The 25,041-nt window shown below is 37.6% G+C and overlaps 1 protein-coding gene across 4 annotated transcripts in view; it reads left to right on the top strand.

The window, feature by feature from the left end:
* The window catches only part of RGS7 (regulator of G protein signaling 7), a 569,955-nt gene that overhangs the window by 534,936 nt on the left and 9,978 nt on the right, over positions 1–25,041 (top strand). For 2 of the 4 annotated variants that reach the window (XM_050770848.1, XM_050770865.1), the window contains 4 exons: positions 142–267; positions 5,748–5,934; positions 9,062–9,151; positions 11,336–11,416. In XM_050770848.1, coding sequence (XP_050626805.1) covers positions 142–267; positions 5,748–5,934; positions 9,062–9,151; positions 11,336–11,410 — 478 coding nt within the window. In that variant the 3' untranslated portion in view covers positions 11,411–11,416. Of the gene's footprint in view, positions 1–141; positions 268–5,747; positions 5,935–9,061; positions 9,152–10,557; positions 10,612–11,335; positions 11,417–25,041 lie in introns of all 4 variants that reach the window. The other 2 variants (XM_050770873.1, XM_050770857.1) reach the window with 2 other exon arrangements.

Here is a 25,041-nt window from a genome sequence, read left to right as displayed (position 1 = left end):
TAATCAGAGGTATATTTTTTTGAAACAAAAGGTAAAGATGGGAACTTCGAGGCACACATGATTTTAAAGGAGAATGTAATAACAAAAAAAATTGGAATTCTGATGAAAGGAATGTGTTTGCCTTTGTTTTATCTTCTATAGCAAAGAACCGAGCCAGCAGAGGGTAAAACGATGGGGTTTCGGCATGGACGAGGCATTGAAAGACCCAGTTGGGAGAGAACAGTTCCTTAAATTTCTAGAGTCAGAATTCAGCTCGGAAAATTTAAGGTAAGACACATTGCTTGGATCTTATACGCCAGAGAAATACTGTCTGTGATGTATCTGGTTATTCTGGAGGTAATAGATCCTCCACTAACATCATAATGATGTTATGAACCCACTGAATTTCTGCCACCTAATGAAGGGAAAAAAGATAGCAAGGCAAAGGCTGTCCCACGTATCAATTTCTTATAACTTATTTTTACGCCGTCTCTGTGCCTCCAGATGTTTTAACTATACAAATTTGGTGGCTTTGAAATGGACTCTGTAAAGAAATGCAGTACAAAGAGCAATGTTTGGCAAAGTGGAGATTGGCCAATAACATTTATGAAGTTCAATAAAAATATCATCTATTTGTCAATGTTGACTATCTTTGAGTATCACTTCTCAAGCAAGTTAGAGAAGAAGAGACTGGGCAGCTGTATCAAATAACTTGAAACCAAACTACTGGGCTGTCTCATTCTCTTTGCATGTTTAAATAATAGCCACAGGGCAATTGAGAGCAGCACAGCATTGAGCTGTTCATGAGACAGCAACACTCGTTCTGCCCATCTGTTGTAAACATCGTCTTTATATATTTTTAAAATTTGCTAACATAAGGAGGATCTGAAAATTGCATTTTTAAATATAAGACATTAGAGTGGATTTTAATAGCTCTATTTAACATCTTTGAAGGGAGTGATAACTTTCCACTATATAAGACTGTTTTTTCATGAGCTTTTCATTCATTATTCTTTTGAAACCTGATGCCCAATTTTTACTTTTCCATGACTTACGCAGTCCTGCAAAATTCATTTGCTGAAAGTTCTCTGCATTCATTCATTTTCATTGGAATGAAGTAGTGCCAGGCATGGTCACGTTCTTTTCAGGAGATTTAACAGGAATCCCAAACCATTCAGAAAGATGTAGGACGCTGACACATGTCACATGGATGAAGCAAGATGACCACAGGCAGAACCTGGAGGAGTGCAACTCTCTATGTGTGCCTAGCATGGATTGCTGGCATGCAGCTTCCTATTCTCCTTCCAGTTTATGGGAATCCTTCATGCTTGGGCTTTTGCAAGATCTTGCTGCTAAAGTTGCTAAAGTTCTGTATTGAGCCTACTAATAACATTTTCTATGTTGAGGTCACATTGTCAATGATTGAGTGCAAGAATTCATTAAAAGGCTAGGCGCGGGGCTCAGGCCTGTAATCCCACCACTTTGGGAGCTGAGGCAGGTGGATCTCTTGAGGCCAGGAATTTGAGACCAGCCTGGCCAACACGGCAAACTCCATCTCTACAAAAAATAAAAATTAAAATTAACTGGGCATGATGGCACATGCCTGTAGTGCCAGTTGCTGGGGAGGCTGAGGAATGAGAATCACTTAAACCCAGGAGGTGGAGGTTGCAGTGAGCCAAGATTGCACCACTGCACTCCAGCCCGGGCAACAGAGCAAGACTCTGTCTAAAAAAGAAAAAAAAAAGAATGCATTAAAAATAAAGCAGAGATAAAGGATACTTGAGGCATTTTAGTGGCTGGGGAGATGGATGTTCCTCTCATTCTCTAAGTTTTTGAAAACATGCTGGTATTATTTGTATCACGATGAGTAAATAAACAAGTAATAAACCTTACCAGCCTTGCCTAGCCAAATAAAAACATCTCCTTCTCTCATTAAAATTACAGTCTGTTAGTAGATACAGACGAGAAAACAAATTGCAGCACAAAATCCTGGGTGTTTAGTTGGGAAAAGCACAGAGGGATGCCTAGCCCAGAGTTAGAGACCAGCAAAGGGATACTAGGGGAAATTGCTTCTAGGCTAAGAGCTGGACAATGGGGAGGAGATAAACCATCAAAACAGGAAGAGAGAAGATGCTTTTGGAAAAAGAGCATGTGGATACTCAGTTTCAGGCATGAATTGAATTATTGCCAATTTCTTAGTTCAAGCTTTAATCATTTCTTATCTTAATCATTCTATGCCGTACTAGACTCTAGACTAAGTAATTATATTTAAGAAATATTAGATTATCTTATATATATGCACATATTATATATATACATATATATATTTCTTGAGTATCTACTATATGCCTATCATAGTAAGTATAGATCAGTAGATAAATGAAAGATGTAGATTAGATTAATTATTGAATACCTACAAGACACCAGAATATATTTATATCTACTACTTTTATAATATGCTATGTTATATTTTGCATTCATTATTTCTGATCACACATCTAACCACCAAAACCAACATAAAGTGTAAATATTGCCTCATTTTATAGATGAGAAAAGCATGACTGAGGAAGCTTAAGCCGAGAAAGTATGGCTAAGGAGGTCAGATTGCATGTAAGTGGCATTCTTGGCTTCCTGCAAACCAGTACCAAGCTACTGTCCACTGCTCCCCAAATCTGAGCCCTACTCTGCTTCCACTGACATATCTGTGTCACACACTGAAGGAGACAAAACGGTCCAGTGGTCAACAGGGCTGTGAATTGCACTTAAAATAAAATAACCCTCCGTGCATCTTAACCAAACAGCTGCCCTCCTGTTATCAGTGAGAGTGTGTCACTCACCTGAGCTTTTTTTTTTTTTTCAAATATTAGGACAGGAGAAAAATAAGAAGCACTGTTTCTCAATAACTACTTATGCTTCAAATACACCCTCTGCTCTCCCTAATAGGGAGAAGAAACTTGAAATTTTATGATGTATTTCCCTCATTCTTTTTTTCGAGCAAAACACATAGCATGAGCAAGTGCTAAGAAAATGTAGTAATATCATGAGTTTTTATCTTTGAGTGACTAAAAATATGCCAGGTACTTTTCAGCACCTTCTATATAATTTATATCATTAGTATAGATTAATGGAATTAATTTAATCAACTAATCCAATGGAAACCAATTAATCCAGTGGAAACCCAGTGAAATAAGCATTATCATCCCATTTTACTGATGAGGAAATCAAGAATCAAAGACATTAAAAATACTTACTTAGGTTCCAGCTACCAGGAAATAAAGGATATAGGATTTTTTTTTTTTTTAAGAGAGATGGGATCTTTCTCTGACACCCAGGCTGCAGTTCAGAGGCACTGTCATAGCTCACAGCAGGCTTGAACTCCTGGGCTCAAGTGATCCTCCCACCTCAGCCTCCTGAGTAGCTGGGACCACAGGTGCACGCCATTGCACCCGGCTCCTCCATGCTATTAAGCTATTACAATAATTACAGTAATGGTGAGACTAAGAAAGGCAACGATGCTGTTAGAAAGACCATGTGAGGGAGTGCTTGTGGGCATGTCATCTGCTGCAGACTTTCTGGGGGCAAACCTCAGCCATGACACTAATAGTGAGATGGGATAGTGAGCAACCTTAAATAAGCAACTTCATCTTCATATGCTCAGTTTCCTCTTCTCTAAAATGAGGGGAATAATAGAACTTGCTTTATAGAGTTACTGTGGGAATTAAATGAGTTAATATGTGAATCACTTAGAGCAGTGCCTGCACCTACATGTTGGTGTAGGTGTGGTTATTAACTTCTCAACCCTTTTATATTTTATGCTTATTTCCAGGCCCATTTCAGATGTCACTGGATTTAGAAGAGCTTTTTCTAGATCCCCCTTTTCCAATCCAGCACTTGCCCCAGCAGAGGGACTCTTTCCTGCTTGCCATTCCCAGACTATCTAGTTCATTCTCTTCCTGGAGAGCCATTCATGTACTTCCTGGTGTTACGGCCATTTAAATGGTTTATCTTTTCCTCTACTCATTCTTTGAGGACAGAGACTTTGTTTTGATTGATGTGTTCAAAGTGTGCTGGAACGAACTTGACTGAGCATATGTTAATTTCAAAACTCCTGCTCCCTCGGATTACGCATAGCATTCCTTTTTTTTTTTTTTTTTTTTTTTTTTTTTTTTGAGACAGAGTTTTGCTCTTGTTGCCCAGGCTGGAGTGCAGTGGCATGATCTTGGCTCACCGCAACCTCCACCTCCCGGGTTCAAGTGATTCTCGTGCCTCAGCCTCCCGAGTAGCTGGGATTACAGGCGTTCACCACCATGCCCAGCTAATTTTTCTATTATTAGTAGAGACAGGGTTTCACCATGTTGGCCAGGCTGATCTCAAATGCCCAACCTCAGATGATCTGCCCGCCTCGACCTCCCAAAGTGCTGGGATTACAGATGTGAGCCACCACGCCCAGGCTTGCATAGTATTCCTATTAGAGTGCACAGTGTCTAAATCTGTGTTTTAAGAGGGAATGGTCTTGAGCCTTCCTTTCTAAAAGTCATGGTGGTAGTTTCCTGTTTGAGGTGTTGTCAAAGTTAGATTATCCTCTGTTATATATATCTATTAAAAAACAAAATCTGGAAATGAAAACTCAAAAATCACTACCCTGAGTAGTAGTTGATATTCTAATTCTAGCTCATGCACTTCATTACTGATTTCTGATTATTCATTAATGGTCAAGTTAAAGCTTAGTAGTTACGAAGGTACTGCTGATCACCTCTGTTAAGACTCTGTGGCCGTCTTTGCCTTTCCTTGACTGCATCTGCTATTAGAGCAGTAAGAGTGTTTACGGAGGATAACACAGTCCTAGCAGCAACTTTTTCACGTAGAGTGTTTGTTTCTATTAACAAATTATGATATAGTCATTTATCTTTTAAACATTATTTCTGGAGATCTAACCAGCAAGCTCTAACCTAGAGCACAATATTGAAGAAATGCAACCAGTTAATACAATGTGGCCCCTTCTCACTAGACTTTACCACTTGCTATTATCAACCAAAACACACTCCCAGGTTCCTTCAGTATATATATACTATAAATATAGTCTATATTCAGAAGTCTATATTCAGAAGTAAGTCAGTATATATTCTTCTGTGGCTTCTGAATTGCAATGATGCCTCTACACATTTAAACTTTTCAAGTAATTCCATGTGAAAGCTTGCTGCTTCGGTCATTCCATAACTCTCTCAATTAAATTAGCTTATCATTAGTTAATTGTTTTTATTTTTCCAGCCAGGGAATTTTCTGATCTTATGTCCAGGCCTCTTTTAACTTCAGTGAAGCTTCTTTGTAATTCCCTTACAAGCTAGAACAGAAAAGGCTCTCCACACTAGCCCCCATTGCTCAAATGGACAGAAGATCCAAAGAACACAGTGCATGGCTTTGTCTCCCAATTGGAGGCTCCATGTCCTACACCTTTAATTCCCTTCAAACTCCTCTTCGTTTTCAACAAACAGTTAGCAGTGCTGCTTTCCTTAGCTAAAATGAATGTTATACAGGGCTCTGACAGATCTGCTTTTAACAACAAACACTTAAAAGAGATTGTTTTTCATAATTCCTTCCAAAGAAGATTATACCTTTGAATATAGTCAGTACCACCCTGATACTGGAAGCCCTCTGAGAAAGTGAGTTGGCTGTGAGTCATCATGATGAACTGCATGATCCGTAAATATCACAAGGATTTTCAGATGATGGGCCGTCAGAGTAAACACCTGATCTCACATTTTGCATAGATTCTGGCTGGCAGTGGAGGACCTGAAAAAGAGGCCTATTAAAGAAGTGCCCTCAAGAGTTCAGGAAATATGGCAAGAGTTTCTGGCTCCTGGAGCCCCCAGTGCCATTAACTTGGATTCCAAGAGTTATGACAAAACCACACAGAACGTGAAGGAACCTGGACGATACACATTTGAAGATGCTCAGGTGGGTGTACGGTGGGCCTCACATCACAAATGTGCTTCTGAGAAGGTGATCGTTGGGTATATTCATTTTATTTTCATTATAAATGGCAGCTATTTCTAACATTTTCAATTTAGATAACTGTAAAACAACTCTAACTGATCTAAGAAGGAACAAAGACACATTAAACTGAATAGTTTTTTAAAACCTGGGAATATTTTCTAAGTTTGAATATTTTTATATGAAGGGACATATTTGAAATATTTTAAAACTTTTACTTCAGTTTCTACTCTGTTCCCCCAATAAGTGAGCAAACACTATCTAGTGATGGCCCCCATCTCAATAAAATATTTTTTAAAACATTTTTTAAAAAAATTTAAAATCTTTAAGGCATCTTCAATGTAGAGATTCCAAGACTCTGACATTCCTGAATTATTCATTATTATAAATTATTCAAACTGAATTAGCTTAAAGTTATGTCAAACTCAAACCAGTTTTATCTCTGGTGAAAAAAAAAACAAATATTAGATTCTGACATTTCTTAAATTTTCAAGTTAATTTTTTAGCCTACAGAAAGAAAAAATAAAGAAAACTGATTCTAATTTCCTAAGACAAATTGTTAGTCATCTTTTCTCAAACTGGATCTTAATTCCCTTTGTAAAAACAACTTGAATTTCTGCCTTCTCTCAAAAAATATTGATAAGAAGAAAAATCAACTTCTTATGAGGGGATAGTGTTTGCTGATAATGTGGTATTTTATTTTATTTTATTTTATTTTATTTTTGGAAACAAGGTCTCTTTCTGTTCCCTATAGTGGCATGACCATGGCTCACTATAGCCTTGGCCTCCCAGGTTTAAGCAATCCTCCTACCTCAGCCTCCCAAGTAGCTGGGACCACAGGCATGCACCACCATGCCTGGCTAATTAAAAAAAATTTTTTTTTTTGTAGAGACAGGGTGGGTCTCCCTATGTTGCCCAGGCTGGTCTCCGACTCCTGGGCTCAAGCAGTCCTCCCACCTTAGCCTCTCAAAGTGCTGGGATTACAGGCATGAGCCACTGCACCCACTCCCTAATGATGTGTTGAAGTTGGTTTTTAAATCAGAACGTGCATACTGCATAATTTCTTAAACTTCTTTTGGAGAAGAATATTAATTCTAAAAAGTACCTTTTTAAAACACACACATTACTAAAATAAAATATAGAAGACAAAGAATGAGATACACGAATATCCTTCCTTATTTCCATGCTCTATAGAAAATACATTTCTCCTTGGCTTTCATTTAAAGAAATCAGCAACTGTGTAGAAAACTAACATGAATTTTAACAGCTAACTGGATACCTATCCCATGTGGTTCAGCCATGGTCTCCGATGTAGAAATAATTACACTCTAGAGAGAACATGACAGAGAGCAGACCAGAAATTCTGGCCCTACTGCTCACGTCTCTGTGATCTTTCTTTCTTTCAGTCCAAGATAAAATGTCAAGCATCTTTCTAGAGGTAACAATGTGTAAAATGTTTGGAATGCCCTTCCCGAGGTATAAAAAAGAACTTTTTTTGGTTATCGGTGTCACTTAAAAATATTCTTGCCTAAGAGGATCCTTTTTTCTTATAGAAAAAAAGAAATTTCTATAGAAAACATTACCACTTGGCCCTAGATTTATTTTTCAGTTAAGCTCAGATATTTAATTCTAGTTTTTCTGTGGTTTTTAAAAAATCCTATCGTTAGCTAAATTGCCTAGGTTCTGATTTCAGCTCTGCTCTGTGACTACTTATCCATGCCTCCGTTTCTTCACTTGTAAAATGGACATAATGGTTACCAAGCCCACAGGAGTTTTGTAAGGCTTACACTAACTAATAGAGGAAAGCACTTAAAAGAGTACCTGCCATATACCCAAGTATATTTGAGCACTTACTATCCACACCCCATGCTTTGCAACACATCTATTATTCCTTTAATCATCACAGCAATGCTATTTTATAGATTAGAACATTAAGGATCAGAGAGATGAAAAAGTTGGCCTAAATTTACCCTATTTGTAAGAGGTAGTTCTTGAGCAAGGTAGAATCTGAATTTCCAAATGCTTCATTCCAAAACCAGCCATTGCTCTACTTTTCAAACAAATTCCCATACAGTTCCAAACTTAACATTCTTTGAAGATCACCCTTGGGCTAGGTCTGGAGACTTAATCCTGAATGTCTTTAAATGGGTTTAAAGTAACTTCAAATTATTGCTGTTATGTTTAAGACCAGAGAACTGGAGTCATTTCTTGAAACATGTATTTTATTCAAGAAAAAAAAAAAAGAAAGAAAATTTGGACATTCAGAATAGTCTCCAATAGTTCCAAGCTCTACACCTAACTGGTATTTCACTAGAATAGGAAGATCAAGACACATGTTAGCTCCCTGAGCTGCAGTAGACCAGAGTAGAATCTCCCTAGATTGGGTCAAGATTGAATTGAATGAGTAACTTTTTCCTTTTTTTTGACTTCTTTGTCTACCAAAATTCATCATCAAAACAGAATTTTGCAAACTTCTTAGGGGTGAATGATCAAATATTTACCTAATCTGTCACTGAGTAAGTAATAAGAAAGAGCACACAAATTTGGAGACTTAGCAATTAAATATCACAAAATTTATTTTTGGACTTGTGCTCTGACCCAAGGTGGGCGTGGAAGACAATTTTCCATGCAATTTGTACCAAAGAGATGATCCGATTCATCTGGGCAGTTGGCCCCCCTCCAGTAAATGTAGAGGCCAAAAGTATCCAGGATGATTACTCAGTCTGAGTTAACATTACTCACTTCAGGCCTGGAGTAATTTTAAGAGATAGCAAATTTAGTTATATTCTCTAGTGATCTATGTAAGTCAACAACTTGATCTGAGGTTATTTTCTGACAAATTCCATTTTTTTAATGACTGGATGTGATTTGCCTCCTCAGTAGCTCCTAAACCAATTTAAACAATGATCCCATGAATGAGATATTGAATTTGAAGATCTAAATGTCCTGTAAATAGAAGGTATTCTAATCAGCATTGTTATTACTATTTTTAGCTGCTACTAGATTTGTTCTTTAGCCACGTGTGGCATCATAATATTTTACTTTTCCCAAGAAATAATAAAGAAGCACCTCAACCATTATTTCTTTTTAGGAGCACATTTACAAACTGATGAAAAGTGATTCATACCCACGTTTTATAAGATCCAGTGCCTATCAGGAGCTTCTACAGGCAAAGAAAAAGGTATTGGTTTTTTCGTGAGTTGTTTTTTCTTGATCTAGTTCTCAGTTATAATTATCTGGAGTAATTACCTCTGCTGAATCCAGGGTATTGGACTAATGGTAAGTGAACATACTCCAAGACCCTCCCCCAAACCTTTGCATTTTATAAGGGCCATTTAAGTTGTTTCTGTTTGTTTATTGCTTATTGTATTACTTTCTGTTTGTTTGTTTCTGCAGATGTTCATGCTTTGCAAAATTTATTAGAAGCTGTTTTCATGTTTCATGTTAGTCTTCTGTATGCCTAGTTTCAAGGAATCAAAATTACAATAAAGAAAAGAAAGTAACAAAGTCATTAGTCAAAAATTTCAAGAGGGTTTTCTTTGCTCAGTAAGCTAGAATGTATGTTTTGAACCACAGGCCTCATAACTGAAAGTAGACTCACTTTTTTCAATAATAGGTGACAAAAGGTAGGAATGTTTGCTTCCGAATATTTTCATTTGGCATTTATCCTGAATCACTTAATATCCCTGTGATGAATTTTATACACCTAGCATGGTAGCCAAGCACATTATGGGAGCATTGTAGTAGACCTCATTATTCAATAATGTTAATAATCAATGTCTCTCTGTTCGTAACTCCTTACGCAATCGATATAACAGGGAAGAGAAAACCTGGACATAAACATCAACACCATTCATTATTTTTAACGTTAAAATAGTTCACAGCTTCTTGAAATTCTGAGTTTAAATTATAATTTTGTGTAGTTCATGATCATCATATAGGCTAATAAGATTTTTTTAAGTCCATTGCCTTTACAACTGGAAATGGATACTTCGTAGTAACACTATCCAGTACAGCAGTCACTAGCCACTTGGGACTGTTTAAATCTTAGTTAATTAAAATTATATAACGTTCTAGCCAAATTTCAAATGCTCAATAACCACAGCTACAGACTTCTGTATTGGACAGCATAGAATGAGATTTCCATCCTTTTGGAAAGTTCTATTAGACATTAATGCTCTATAGAATTAATGATGTTGTCAACAGAAATTTTTTCTGATAAAAATTTTGAGGAAATTCTGAGGATATGCTGCTAGATTTTTAAATATTTAGGCTCTGCAAATGTCAGTATAAAGCCTTCCCATATCTACTTCATTTCGGCTTAATTTGATTTTGCTTGAATCACACCATTTTGTTTGTACAAGACAAGTTTTTGGTGTTAGCACTAATGAAAGCAGAGCCCATGTCCTATGAGAAGAAGCCTCCCTCGGCGGCTCTCCTACCTCCATGGGCCTTCTGATTTAGAACATGGATTTGGCGTTGCATCATTTCATTATCCTGTCTTTTTCTGCTCTGTTTTCCTTGCTTTTTTTTTTTTTTTAATCTTCCTTTATTTCCCTTCACCCTATCCTACCCCACATACGTAAGTCTGGAAACTCAATGGATCGCAGAACATCTTTTGAAAAATTTGCACAGAATGTGGTAAGTTTTATTTTTTGAGGAATTATGAATCATTAAGTCCAATGAAATTTTTCCAATTTTCCTATTTCTAGCCCTGTTGCCCACCTTGCATTCTTGATGTAACAGCAAAAGTGTTTCTTTTATTCAAATTCAGAACTTCATGTTTTCTGCTCTTTCTGTCCCATCCCTTTCCAGAGTAGAAAAAGATGTTACATGTGAACAAGTATCTGCAGAGAACTAAAGTTTGAAAAGAAGTTTATATTACGATATATAAAAGGAAGGAATAATAATTATTCTTTATATTTTTATTCCTCATATTCCTTTCTTTATTAAAGATAGTGCATGTATTTCTATGCTCCTTCCCTTAGCCCTTCCCGAGGCTTAAAATATTAAGAACAATGAAGGTTCTATGCTTTTTACTTCTGCAGAGAGAAAATGATCTATTAAGCAGTTTAAAGCTAAAGATTTTATATGAGTGGTGGTTGGTGACAAGATATACCCCACCAAAGACCCACTAGCCTGCCTTTCTTACTCCTTATTTTTCAGGAAGGTATTGAAAACTGTTGCATAAATCACCTGAGAAACCAGTAGTTTTCCTACCAGTGTTTTCTTAGTATCTTGCCATGTGTTTTGATGATATATATTTGTTTGTAAGATTCTTTTTTTTGTATTGTGCCAGTGCCTTTGGAACTTTCTGACATTGTGTAAGCTCAAACTAAAGCCTTCAACACATTTATTTTTATAGGGCAGAAACATCCCTATTTTCCCATGCCATAAAAACTGTACACCAACACTGAGGGCCAGCACTAACCTGTTATGAAAAGAGGTAGAAAAATCTTGGTTTATACTCAAGTTTGTCTGCATTGTCTGTTGAGTTGTGTGGTTAAGCTCCATGCTGCTGTGTGTGTGTGTTGTGGCTTTTGCTGTGATGGCCAGTTCAGTGGAGTTATGTGTGTTGAAATGTGAGCAAACTGGATTCAACAAAGATATGGCTTTTGTTTTCAGTTTCCCTCAAGGATCCTTGTGGTGGGGAATGTTATTCACTTCTACTTGTGAATTTCCATTGCAACGGTACACAGAGTATTTGAAAGAATTTGAACAGTAATATATACTGTGAACATTCAATGTGATTGCATGAGTTAAATGGATAGAGAATGATGGACTCCAGGAATGAATCACATTGTAAATAAACTTTATGAAATTTTGGCTGGCACTATTGGAACCTCTGTTCTTTAATAGAGAATTTTCTGGAGCATGCCTCGTAAGTCACCATGGGGCAACAAAGATAATGTCAAAAAATTATCCAAGATTTTGCTGGAGAAAGTGACTATCAGATAATAAGGTACTCTGTGTACTGTTTAAGAAGCATTTCAAGTTAATCCTTTTCAAATGTAATGCTGACAGTATATACTATTCTTGAAATTATAATGGAAATCTCTGTGATACAATTTAAAACAGTGATGCAACCCAGGGAAGATGGAAAGGGGAAGTCAAATGGTTGTCTTTCTGCCAACATCATATCTAACCCACTTCTCAAACTCTTAAAATAGCACCATATGGTCACACACTGCAAACTTTAAGAAAGGGCCAACAGGAAATAAGGGGAAGAGAGGACTGATCATCCACACCTTCAACCAAAATTCACACAAATGCCACCTCTGTTCCAAACTGTGTGCTATGTCTTGGGACCATGTAGAAAGTATAGACTTACAGCCATGTCCAACCCTTTGAATGCAAGGACTTTTTTGCTTATCTGTGGTGGCGGATATTATAAAAATTATGCCTGGAACTTTTTTTTTTGAGATTATTTGTCGTTAGTGTTTAGTGTTTTTTATGTGTGGCCCAAGATAATAATTCTTGCAATGTGGCCTAGAGAAGCCAAAAGGTTGGACATCCTTGGTACAGCTTGATTTCAAAGGTACCCAATGGTATAGACAAAATGTTAGGATGTACAAGGGAAAGATAAACAATTTCTGCTGGGTGTTAGGTTGAGGACGGAGGGCCCATATGTAATCTGAGAATTCCCAGAAGTTACATTTAGCTGAATTTGGAGGATTTCACTGGACCAAGAAGAGCAACTACCTTCTTTAAAAAAAGTGGAAAAAAAACTGGAATTACTGAAGGAAAAGAGGTTGAGTACCATACACACACACACACACACACACACACACACACACACAGACACACATACACACAAACCATAATAATAACTTTCAGGCACTGTTGCTTAGTGTTAATCCTTTCCCATCCAGGAAAATAAAATGCAATCTTTTTTATGTAATACTTTTATTTGGGTTTTATTCTGAAGAAATGGAGTAAGCAATTGGAAAGGTTCTCTGAATTTCCCCTTGGTTTAGTGTTCCATATTTACAACTTAAGGGTCAGCAGCTGTATCAAGCATCTTAGATCTTTACCTACTAAATTTTATGAGACAGTTTTATAGGATCAATAAAATAATTTAACATAAGACAAAGAATGAGTGATTTTATTATAATCAGATAGACTTAATGGAGTAAAGACAGAATTTACGTAAATATTTTAAAGGAATCCTCTACGCAGGGTGCTCTGGTGCATACAAGGAGGCTACAAGGTCAACAGTATCTCAGAAAGAAATGGAATAGGTGAAAATAGTAAACAAGTGTGTAGTCTAGGAAACTAATGGGGAAAAACTCACATTCATTGAGTATCTGCCATGTACCAGGCTCTGCACTGGGCGCTTCATAATATTATCTAATTTAATCCATGTGCTGACTCTGTAAGGTAGGTATTATTACATCCATTATTTTACCCATTTTGTAGGTAAGAAATTTAAAGGGTCAAAGGAGGTGCATCGTTTGCCCAGAGTCACATAGTCAGCGAAGGAGCTGGGACTGACTCCAAATGTATTTTGTTCCCTAATGCTATTTCCATGGATCCACCCTGCTCTTTGACATTCTCCCAACTGACAAAAAATAAATAAATCTTGCCACCTGATGATACCCTCCTCCCCAGTCTGAGTCCATTTCCAATGCGTGTCTATTTTAGTAAGTTGATTTACATGTTCCAGCCTAGGGTTTTTATAACCGAGGTTAGAAAAATGGCATCGTTGTTTTTGTTTCACCCCAGAGACAAAAATATTTTGCTAGCCAGCTGTTCCAGGGGAGTTTTTGTTAGTTACCCAGACTCATAAACACTAACTAGCACTTTAGAGAAAAATTATAATAAACAGCTGAGGATTGCATTGCACTTTCAATCTTCCAAAAAATATAGACTCTTTTTTGTTTGTTTTGTTGTTGTTTTGGTCATTGTTTACATGCACAACAATCCTGGGAGGTAGTCAGGCAGGTACCACCTTTCTTCACAGACAAAAAACTGGGGGCATAGTGAGGTGAGGCCACCCTCGCCAGTATCTCTCAGCTGTGTTAGAGCCGGAACTGGAAGCAAGCTTTTTCTTTTACTTTAAATTCATTACTCTTTTTAGATTTTTCTTATTATTTTCATCAATCCCAAAATGGGTAGGATAAAAATAACTCCCATTTGTGTAATGCCCGCATTGTGGTTTGTTGTCTCAGGAAAGCTCCTTTTCACTTCTTGGTGTTTACTCTTTTATTTCTTTATTTTTCTTGCTATCAGAGAAGTCTCTTAAGGTTGGTCTTTCAAGGGTTACTATATCCTCTCATACCTTTAAATGTTATTCTTACTAAGTTGACTTTATTCTCTTTCAAAAAAGTTCATATGCTTTAAGAATTATGAAAATTATTTTCTTCATCACCATCATCAAATCTGACACCACTTTTCAGCCATTAAAATATCACAGCATCTGCTGGGCATGGTGACTCATGCCTGTAATCCCAGCACTTTGAGAGGCCGAGGCGGGTGGATCACCTGAGGTCAGGAGTTCGAGACCAGCCTGGCCAACATGGTGAAACCCTGTCTCTACTAAAAATACAAAAATTAGCCAGGCATGGTGGTGCACGCCTGTAATCCCAGCTACTTGGGATACTGAGGCAGGAAAATCACTTGAACCCAGGAGGCGGAGGTTGCAGTGAGCAGAGATCATGCCATTGCACTCCAACCTGGGTGACAAAAGCAAAACTCTGTCTCAAAAAATAAGAAAAGATAACATGATAGGATAAGATAAACTATAGCATCTGTCTGCTACACAAACATTAAAAAGGAACAGATAGAAAACAAAGGAAAAGCAGGGTAGGATGACTGATTAGCCACATCTTCAATCAAGATTCATAATCAACTGCCAACTGTGTGACTCACCTCCTGTCTTGTCTTTGTGTGAAGTAGAAATTAAATCAGTCTGGCTCTGGGCTACAAAAGTAGAAAAGTAAAAATGAATTTTAGAGAGTATTGATGTTGAACGCCCAGGGATTCACCTAATCTAATCTCCTTTTGGAAATATTTTCACCCTATCTTAATGAAGACAATTATCTGTAGAGGCTTTAAAAGAATCAATAGAAAAAAGATGATGCCTCCTTGGCTGTCCCATTCCCTGTGTTCTGGTATATTTGTGCTGGGGCTTTGAGCTCCTAACTGTGCCCTGGAGACTGGATGGAATGACCAGAAGTTGTGGAGACTCCGTGAGAGAAATTTAACAGGACTGGGTTGGCTCTGAAATCAGTTGATCTTTAGGATCAAATCTGGTTTTTTGTTGTTGTTGTCATTGTTGTTTTGTTGTTGTCATTGAGACACAATTTCACTCTGTCACCCAGGCTGCAGTGCAGTGGTGCGATCTTGGCTCACTGCAACCTCTGCCTCCGTGGTTCAAACAATTCTCCTGCCTCAACCTACTGAGTATAGCTGGGACTATAGGTGCCCCCCAACACACCTGGCTAATTTTTTGTATTTTAGTAGAAATGAGGTTTCACCATGTTGACCAGGCTGGTCTCGAACTCCTGACCTCAAGTGATCTGCCCACCTCGGCCTCCCAAACTACTGGGGTTACAAGTGTGAGCCACTGTGCCTGGCCCAAATCTGTTTTTAACTCTGCAACTCAATTGTTTAAATGTTGATAGGAGCAAATGTAAATGTAAATCCTCTTATTTGAAATATAAAACAAAGAAGATACAATACTTAGTTCTTTTAGAATGTTCTTTTGATTAAATAAAATTAAATGATTTATCTAAGCCCACTGTGGAATCACTGGTTAATACAGCCTTATACAGATTATATATAAGTGGTAACATGGTAAAAAGAGCCTGGGCCAAGGAATTTGATGTGTTTCTATTTAGGTTTGAAACCTAGTCCTATATATTCTAGCCATGTGAATTTTAAAAAATCATTTAAGGCCGGGCGCAGTGGCTCATGCCTGTAATCTCAGCACTTTGGGAGGATGGCTCTAGGCCAAGAGTTCAAGACCAACCTGGGCAACATGGCAAGACCCTGTCTCTACAAAAATAATAATAATTATAATAACAATAAAAGAAAAAAATCATTTAAACTACTGAACCTCAGTTTCTTCACCTCTAGACAACTCTCTCTACCCAGACACAGCTCCAATTAGCATTTTGCACAAATAAATATAAATATTTAAGAATTTGAATTGTATTTAAATATTCTTTTGAAACATTCTTTATTCACTTAAAATGCATTGTAAATGTCTTCCAAATAATTAAGTATTCTCCTACCTGATTCTAATAAACCACGCAAAATTCCTTTGAATGGATATGCCCTGTAATTTTTCTAATCATCTATGAATGGACATTTAGGTTGTTATTTATTTATTCGTTGCTTTTATAGGTCAAAGTACAATAAAATCCAAGTTACATATTGATTTTCTTTTCATAAAAAAATTGAACTGCTTAAATGGAATGTAAATTTACAAGGGAAGAGGCATCTATTTATCTGTTTTTCCCTTTTTTGTATCTTTATTTTTTCCTTCATGCAAGAGCATACACTAGAGGGAAAAATAACTTATTCTGGAAGGTGGGAATCAGATGTTGTATTCCTGATTTCCGACACCAACATGTTACACATTAATGACAGGCCTCCACTGCCAATTAGTCTTCAGTCAGTGAAGAACTGTAGCTACTTTCTGGGAAACTTATATTGTTTTTTTTCAACACTCTGGAAGACTCTAAGGATAGTTTCTAGTTCCTGGTCAAATGATTTTTAACTTGGTTTTGTTTGTTTGTTTTTTGGGGGTTTTTTGTTGTTGTTGTTGTTGTTTTTTTTTAGACGGAGTTTCACTTTTGTTGCCCAGGCTAGAGGGCAATGGCGTGATCTTGGCTAACCGCAATCTCTGCCTCCCGGGTTCAAGTGATTCTCCTGCCTCACCCTCCAAGTAGCTGGGATTATAGGCGTGCACCACCAGGCCAGGCTAATTTTTTGTATTTTTAGTAGAGACAGGGTTTCTCCATGGTGGTCAGGCTGGTCTCAAACTCCCGACCTCAGGTGATCTGCCCACCTTGGCCTCCCAAAGTGCTGGGATTACAGGCATGAGCCACCATGCCCAGCCTAACTTGGATGTTATTAAATGTAAAATCTAGTGTGCGATTTCCCTCCATATTCTAATAACCTATAAAACTTATAAAACTGTAAGCTGGGAACTACCCTCTGCATGCAGTATAAACCTGTGAATAATACGGGTGCCACGTTTGGGAATCACAGCCCCAGCCCAGCTATGGGGCTAGGGTAGGAGCAGTGTGGTGCAGTGCAGTGTCGAAGGTACTTGGGCAGTCCCTCGGCTGCCCATTCCTGGCACATTTGGGATGGACCTTGGTTCTGTTCAGGATTGAGCCATGTCACTCCAGGCTGAGCACTCTGGACTTTATTGATTGGACCTACACGCACATTAGTGTAAACAGGCTATTTTGGAAAGGGTGTTAGGACAACTAAAAGGAAAACATATAAACTTGCCACTGGATTTTTTCCTCATAAATAATCCCAATAGAAAACATTGACCTGGTGGCCTAGGATCCATGCATCTGCTACGTTTATATCATTGCTTTTAGATACCATTATACTAGTTTCTAAATCATTCATTCATCAACAGCTATTAAGTTTTGACTAAGTGTCGGGTTATGTGATACTCTTTGTGGTTAAAAAAGACAGCTTGGCTGTCCTTACTTTCACTTCCCTTGATATCAATTTCTACCACAATAACGTAGAGACAAGCCTTAGAGTATTCAGAAAGGTCATTTTCTAGATTACATATCCATTAATGAAGTTGTAGGCATGGTAAGAGCTCCACAGAGTGAGTCAGATCCTCAACTGACATGAACACCCATCATAATGAAGCAGATTATCTGGTTCGCAAAACATCCATCATAGGACAGAAGCAGACTTGGAACCTACGAGAAGGAAGGTTTTGATTTTACATCTCCGCCCCTGTGAATTTACCTTAAAGAAAGACTTTGTGCGTATTATTTTAGGGTTGAGTGCTATGGATTCTGTTGCCTGGGATTACAGATACACTAATACAGGTAAACTATGCTTAAAAATTCCTACCATGGCCGGGCACAGTGGCTGACGCCTGTAATCCCAGCACTTTGGGAGGCCAAGGCGGGCTGATCACAAGGTCAGGAGATCGAGACCATCCTGGCTAACACGGTGAAACCCCGTCTCTACTAAAAATACAAAAAAAAAAAATTAACTGGGCGTGGTGACAGGCACCTGTAGTCCCAGCTACTCGGGAGGCTGAGGCAGGAGAATGACGTGAACCCAGGAGGCAGAGCTTGCAGTGAGCTTAGATCACACCACTGCACTCCAGCCTGGGCGACAGTGCAAGACTCTGTCTCCAAATAAATAAATAAATAAATAAATAAATATATTCCTACTACATCTTCAGTGAAAATAAGTTATAAACTGGCCATTGAGTTTCCCCACCATAGATATTACCAACAAGCATATGAAGTGTGTCTGCTCGAAGATGAACTATTTTCTCCTCTTTCTTCTGCTATGGACCTGAAACCATCTCATTTGTCATTTTGTAGTTGGCGGATATTGCTATCCATCTTATTTTATTGAAACTGGTGGTGATGATAACTTGCCTGAGGAAGCAATTTTAGTCTCCCTGCAGCATGATGTAAATCAATTGGTGTGCAATGTATCAGACCACGTAGCCTAATTGAGTTCGGACAATATATCTTCATTTTGCCCTGGTAGCATCATTAGTTCTTAAGTTGCTGCTCGAGTTCTAGGAGCTCTGAATTGTATCATGGGTTTTTGTCAGTGTCCAATGCAGCCCTGGGGCTTCCTAAGGAATGCTGTGGGACTGCCAAGTAGACACTCCCCATAGTGGAAATGTCGCCCCTGCTGCTACATATGCCAGGGGCAGACGTTTCTACAGCATTTCCCAAAGTATTGTGTTCCAATGAACATGAAGTCTTGGGTTTATGCCAGTAGCTATGAAGCTTCAGCCAGAGACCATCCTGCGTGCTCTGTATGATAAGTTTACAGCCCAAGAGCATGCATGTATTCAAGCACTACTAGATTCTTTTATCCAACAACAACAGCAAAACAGTTATTGGGAACCTACTGTGGGCCAGGCACTTTGTTCTGAGAATGGATAGGTAAGACAAAGCCCCTGCTCATAAGAAGCTTATACTTTGCAAGAGGATAGATATGAACACAAATTACTACTTTGGGGATACTACTAACATGCGCACCTAGGTTGATTCATTCTGCTCATGCAAGTTAACTGTTCATTGAACAGATCTGGTTTTCCACTAACCTCCTTAATATAAATCATGATAGTTTCTCTTAAAGCAGTGCAGAGTAGGCAGAGAGAGGAAGAGTTAAGTCCTAAGCAAGAGACCTGCCCACTAAACAGTGGGGCCCTGCAGGAGAGAGAGAGAGACAGAGCAAAGGTGGCACAAGAAAGAGGGTCTGAAGATGGCAAATTCAGGCAAGGACTACTGTGGAGGTTTCCAGTTAGAGAAGCAGAGTACAGAAGAAGGTAATCAAGAACATATTCTGTGCTCTGGATTTACACATGGGCCATCATCATCTACACAGCAGATGAGGGCAAGCTAGAAGAATCTAGACATAGGAGGGTGTGTTTGCAGCGTCGGCAGCTACTGTAGCCATCTGCACATTGGATGATAACAACAAAAACTTGGGTGGTAAAGTAGAAGAAATGAAAGCAGAAGAAGACTTGTAGCACCAATAAACTTTTTAGAACATGTTTGAACCAAGTTTACTGGAAGATTTGACAGCAGAAATATAAATGTCGCACTGTCTCACTTTGAAATCATGTTATATGGCCATTAGTTCATTATGTTGCATAATCACTTTGATTTTATTTGATGATTTTTGAACTTGAATTATTTGAACTTGATATTTGAACTTGAATTATTTTTCAAAGTGATCTGAATCTCATATTAGGGTACAAAATTGTAGCTCAGTAAAGCAAGGAGATATAGGACTTATATCTTACATGTAATGTACTCTTAGCATTTCTACATTTGGCACAGTGCCTTGCAGATGGCCAACTCTCAATCTCAATTTATGTCATTGAATTAAACAGCATTGAATAGAATGAAAAAGAGTTAAGCAGAATTCCATCAATGTTCTAAAGGGTAATACTTGCACATTATTTTTATAAATTTGTTTTAAGTATCTAGGAAAAAGATGAATGGAAGTTAAGTTGATATAAAGTTTGGATTTATTATGGTGTCCAAATTTAATTTCCACCAAAAATGGAGTCGTATATTAATTATTTCTAGTTGTGAGGTCACTTACTAGGCAGCCCTGGGTCATCAACAGGTCATCTCTTTCAAAATCATTTTCTCTTGCTTATTCTAAAGACACATGTAGCATCGTATATATTCATTAGCATTCTTTTATGAAGCATCTTTCAGAAAAGAAAGCCATTTTTATACTGATGACAAGCTGTGGTTTTAATTTATTCTTTTCCATAATTTTTGCTAGTACCCAGAAAGCAGTAACACTAAAATAGACAATTTAAAATAGCGATACATTAGACATCTTTATCTAAATTGCATCCATCTATAAGCATGGAGGTATTATGTGTATAGCTACAGAAACCTTGGTGCATTTTTCATGTTTTTGGCTGATACTATACACAAGTCCAGACTGGGCAAAATCTGATGCCCTCTTCATTGTGCACCATATTTTGATGGCTGTTGTCATTGTTTTTGTCAATGGCCAGTATCTAAGAATAATAGGAACACACAGTGGACAATCCTAAATACGCCACATATATCTGTAATTTCAACCAGCAGAGGCCATTACTAAAATAGGCTGTGGCAGTTATTGGAAATTTAAAGCACATTCTCTAGAATGCTCTATTATTTCTGGGGGAATAAAAAGTTCATCCATCAGTTTTTTGCCTCTTTGAGTCATGCAGATTTTATTTTGGTATTAAAGAAGTTTTTCATCTATTTCATCAGCCAAAACCGAATTCCCCAATGGACATGGGCTCAGTTACTACAAAGGAGAATAACAAGCCGCCCAGGCTGATTGCAGTGGCCGGATCTCAGCTCACTGCAAGCTCCGCCTCCCTTCTCGCCATTCTCCTGCCTCAGCCTCCCGAGTAGCTGGGACTACAGGCACCACTGAATTTTTTAGTAGAGACGGGGTTTCACCGTGTCAGCCAGGACTCGATATTGACCTCGTGATCTAACCCAAAGTGCTGGGATTACAGGCTTCCCCTATTTTCAACACTGTTCACCTGAAATAGACCTATTAATATCTAACAAGAATAAATTAAAAAGTTTATTGGGAGAGCTTTCTCTTTTCTGACTGTAAAATGTAAATCTTCAAGGTACTTTCAGGAGATACTGGGAATGATAAAATTTTTGGAGTTTCAGAATTGAAAAGGAACTTAGAGGTCCATATTTCCCCAGGTCCAATCCTCAGTCCATTGCAAGAATCTTTTCTGTAGGCTCAGTGACAAATGGGTATTCAGCATTTGGCAGCTCCTAAGTATCTGAGATGTGGTACCCTTAGTCAGCAGATCATTTCATCTCTTAGAAATCCCTTCCATAATCCACTTTTCTGTAACTTCCAACTATTAATCCTAGTTCTATTTCCTGAAGCCACCACAGAGTAATACAAGCCCTTCCTCTAGATGACAACTAGTGAATTGCTTGAGGTGTGATTTACATTACCTCCCCCAAGTTTTCTTTTTCTTTCCCTTAGTTAAAATCTCTACGTCGGCCAGGCACAGTGGCTTGTGCCTGTAATCCCAGCACTTTGGGAAGCCGAGGCCAGGGGTTGTGGGGATCACTTAAGGCCAGGAGTTCAGGATCATCCTGGGCAACATAATAGATCTGGTCTCTATAAAAAACAAATTTATAAATTTTAAAAAAAACTCTACTTCATTTTCTTTTTTTCTTTCTTTCCTTTTTGTTTCTGTTTTTTGTTTGTTTGTTTGTTTGTTTGTTTTTTGTTTGTTTTCTTTTGTTTTTTGAGACGGAGTCTCGCTCTGTCATCCAGGATGGAGTGCAGTGGTGCAATCTTGGCTCCCCGCAGCCTCTGCCTCCCCGGCTCAAGTGATTCTCCTGCTTCAGCCTCCCAAATAGCTTGGATTACAGGCATGCGTCACCACACTCAGCTAATTTTTGCATTTTTAGTAGAGAGGAGGTTTCACCATGTTGCAAGGCTGTTCTCAAACGCCTGACCTCAAGTGATCCACCCACCTTGGCCTCCCGAAGTGCTGGGATTACAGGCGTGAGCCACCGTGCCTTGCCTACTTCATTATTTTTCTAAGTGTGGTCCAACTATCCATACCTCAAAAATCACCAGGGGCTTGGCAAATGCAGATTCTGTAACCTCATCTCTGATTACATTAGAACTCTTCTTTTTCTCTGCTCCACATTGGTTTCAAGCATCCCAAAACCATACCGTTTAAAAATCATCACACAGATAGAAGTATTCCCAGCTGATCTCTCCTTACTAAACATCCGTGGTTCTCACTTGAGATGCATCAGAATCACCTGGAGGGCCCATGCTAACACAGATTGCTGGACTCCATCTTTCAGAAAGTCTACGTAAGTCATTTACTGATGGATCCAATTCAAGAATTTTCATGTTTAACCAATTCTCAGTGATGCTGCTGCTGCTGATTTTAAGGCCACACTCTGAAAACCACTGCCCTAGACATACCAATGCTCTCCACTTACTCCATGGTGAATGTCAAGAGCACACAAATGTCACAGCTGAGAGGCTGCTCTCCAATTACGTCCTCACATTTCTGCAACCACCCGTTGAACTGTGTAAGAGTCCATTTTTGTTTGTTTTGTTCCATTTGTTCCCACAGCTGTTTATAATTAAATTTATTGCATATTGCATGTAAGTACTTTATTAAAATAAACCTGTTGAAATGTGAGTATAAAAAGAAAAAGATATTTCTTTGATAACTAAGCTGAAGACAAAAAGACTTGATAAAGTAAAGATGTCTTAAATGTTGCTAGCAAATGAAATCTGAGTGACACTTATAACGGGAAAGTGAGCTTCTAATGTTTTCCCATTTAATAATTTCCTGTTCTTTCATCATCCTGGTTGCTCACTTTGTACATGTGCTCCAGTTCACCAGTAGGCCTCATAATCATAACTGAACATAGTATTTGAGATATGGCCCAGCCAGCATAAAGTGGGAATATCACCTCCTTGGCTTTGTATACTATAACTTTTAAAATCTAACCTGAAAATTGCATCCACTTCCCCACTGTAGTCCCCAACCAGAGCAACATGTAATGTCATTTGGGGCTTAAAATAAAATACTTTAAAAATTGGATTTTTTTCTCATGTGCTGAGATTAGTTGTCCCTAATTTTGTCTTTTGCTGCTAAGTTTCTTTGTTCATTATTTATTTACTTTTCACTTTAGTGTACGTTGGTTCTTTACCCTTCTTTCTACTAAATTTATCTTGTAAGTTTTAGTTCATTTGTATAGCTTTACATAATTTTTTGAAGCTTTTCTTTGTTACTCAGTCTTTTAACCAAGGTTATAAGCGGATCATACATACATTTTATCAGAATTTCATCAGTTTAATCATTCAAATTACTGATTAAAATGTCATAAGGAACAGAGAGGAAGACAGAATTCCACTGCCCTAATAGCACACCATGAAGATAGTTGTTTATTTAGTTATGAAGCACATCTTTCTCTTTTCCAACCACAGAGATAGTGCAAACACTGCTGCATGCCTTACTTAGCCGAAGATCTTTTGTTTAAAGCAAGTTCCTGTCCTCAAATCTGGTAAACTCCTTTTTAAAATGAGTAAATGAGCATCTCTATGACAGACAAAAATGTAATATAGGGTCTACAGGGAGTTCCTTGCAAACATATAATGTTGTAAGAGCAACACACCATTAGAAGAATGAGAGAGGGACTTAGGAAATTTTAACAAAAGAAATACAAATAGTAAATCGATATATGAGAAAACAAAAAAGAAAACCTATTGTTATTAATACCTAAGTAAAATTCAGAAGGCAGCACAATCACTTTTTCCTCCAAATAGGTTTGTTTTGTTAATATGATAACATCTAGTATTAGAAAGGGGTTAAGAAAATAGGTGATCTTGTACAATGTTCATAAAAGTCTGATTTTGCTATCACTTTTCGAATAGAATTTGACAGAATGTGCCAAAAGGTCAAAAATCTCTCACTTTGAATCAGTAATTCAAGTTCTAGTAATTTAATCCTAAAAAAACCCCAGATGTTCCCACATATAAAAAATATTTGTTGCATTATATAATTGTCAAATATAGAACACAGTCTGAAAGCACAACAATTGTGAATTTCTTAAATATATCAAGACATATCTACTGTTGGAACGTTATACAAATATTAAAAATTAGATTTTAAAGCATTGGCTTTTGTTTCTTTTAATTATACCCATATTTGACATTTTTTAAAAATATTAATTTTTCTATTGCTCTTTGCAGAGCAGGGCTAACCCATGGGCGGTGTGCCCGGAGTAGCCACATTTGACCAACACATACGTGTGTTTGTGCATATTTGTATATGTGTGTGTGTACATCTATATGGTTACTGTATAAACTGTATTTGTGTGTGTTTATATGTGCATAGAACCGAAATAACATAACAATACATTCCCTTATGTGCAATGCAATCTGATTTTTAAAATATATTCTATACTTAATTTTTTTCTAAGTGTTGGTAGCATCTCTCTAAATTGATTTCCTTACCAACTAATTCATTTAGTTGGTAAAACAGTATTATTTTAGAAGAAACATCTATAACATGGGTAATTGAACAAAATGTAATCTCTTTAAACATGTATCTGTGTATAAAAAGGTAGAAGGACATAATAGAAAGTAAATGATCATATATCAAGTAATACTTATTTCTTCTCTGTTTTTCTATGTTTTCTCCATTTTCTTTAGTGAACATATACTGCTTTTATTATGGAAAAAATTTTTAACTAAGAAAATGAAAGTATTTGGCTATACTTTTTCCTTCTCAATTCTCTTAGGAAGCTAGTGACCAGTACTTAAATGTATATGTGTTCATGAGCTATCTCCTTTTAG

The sequence above is a fragment of the Macaca thibetana genome, chromosome 1 (genome assembly GCF_024542745.1).
Source record: "Macaca thibetana thibetana isolate TM-01 chromosome 1, ASM2454274v1, whole genome shotgun sequence".
NCBI lineage: Eukaryota > Metazoa > Chordata > Mammalia > Primates > Cercopithecidae > Macaca > Macaca thibetana.
The sequence above is the reverse complement of the archived record's forward strand: the minus strand, read 5'-3'. Positions and strand labels throughout refer to the sequence as shown.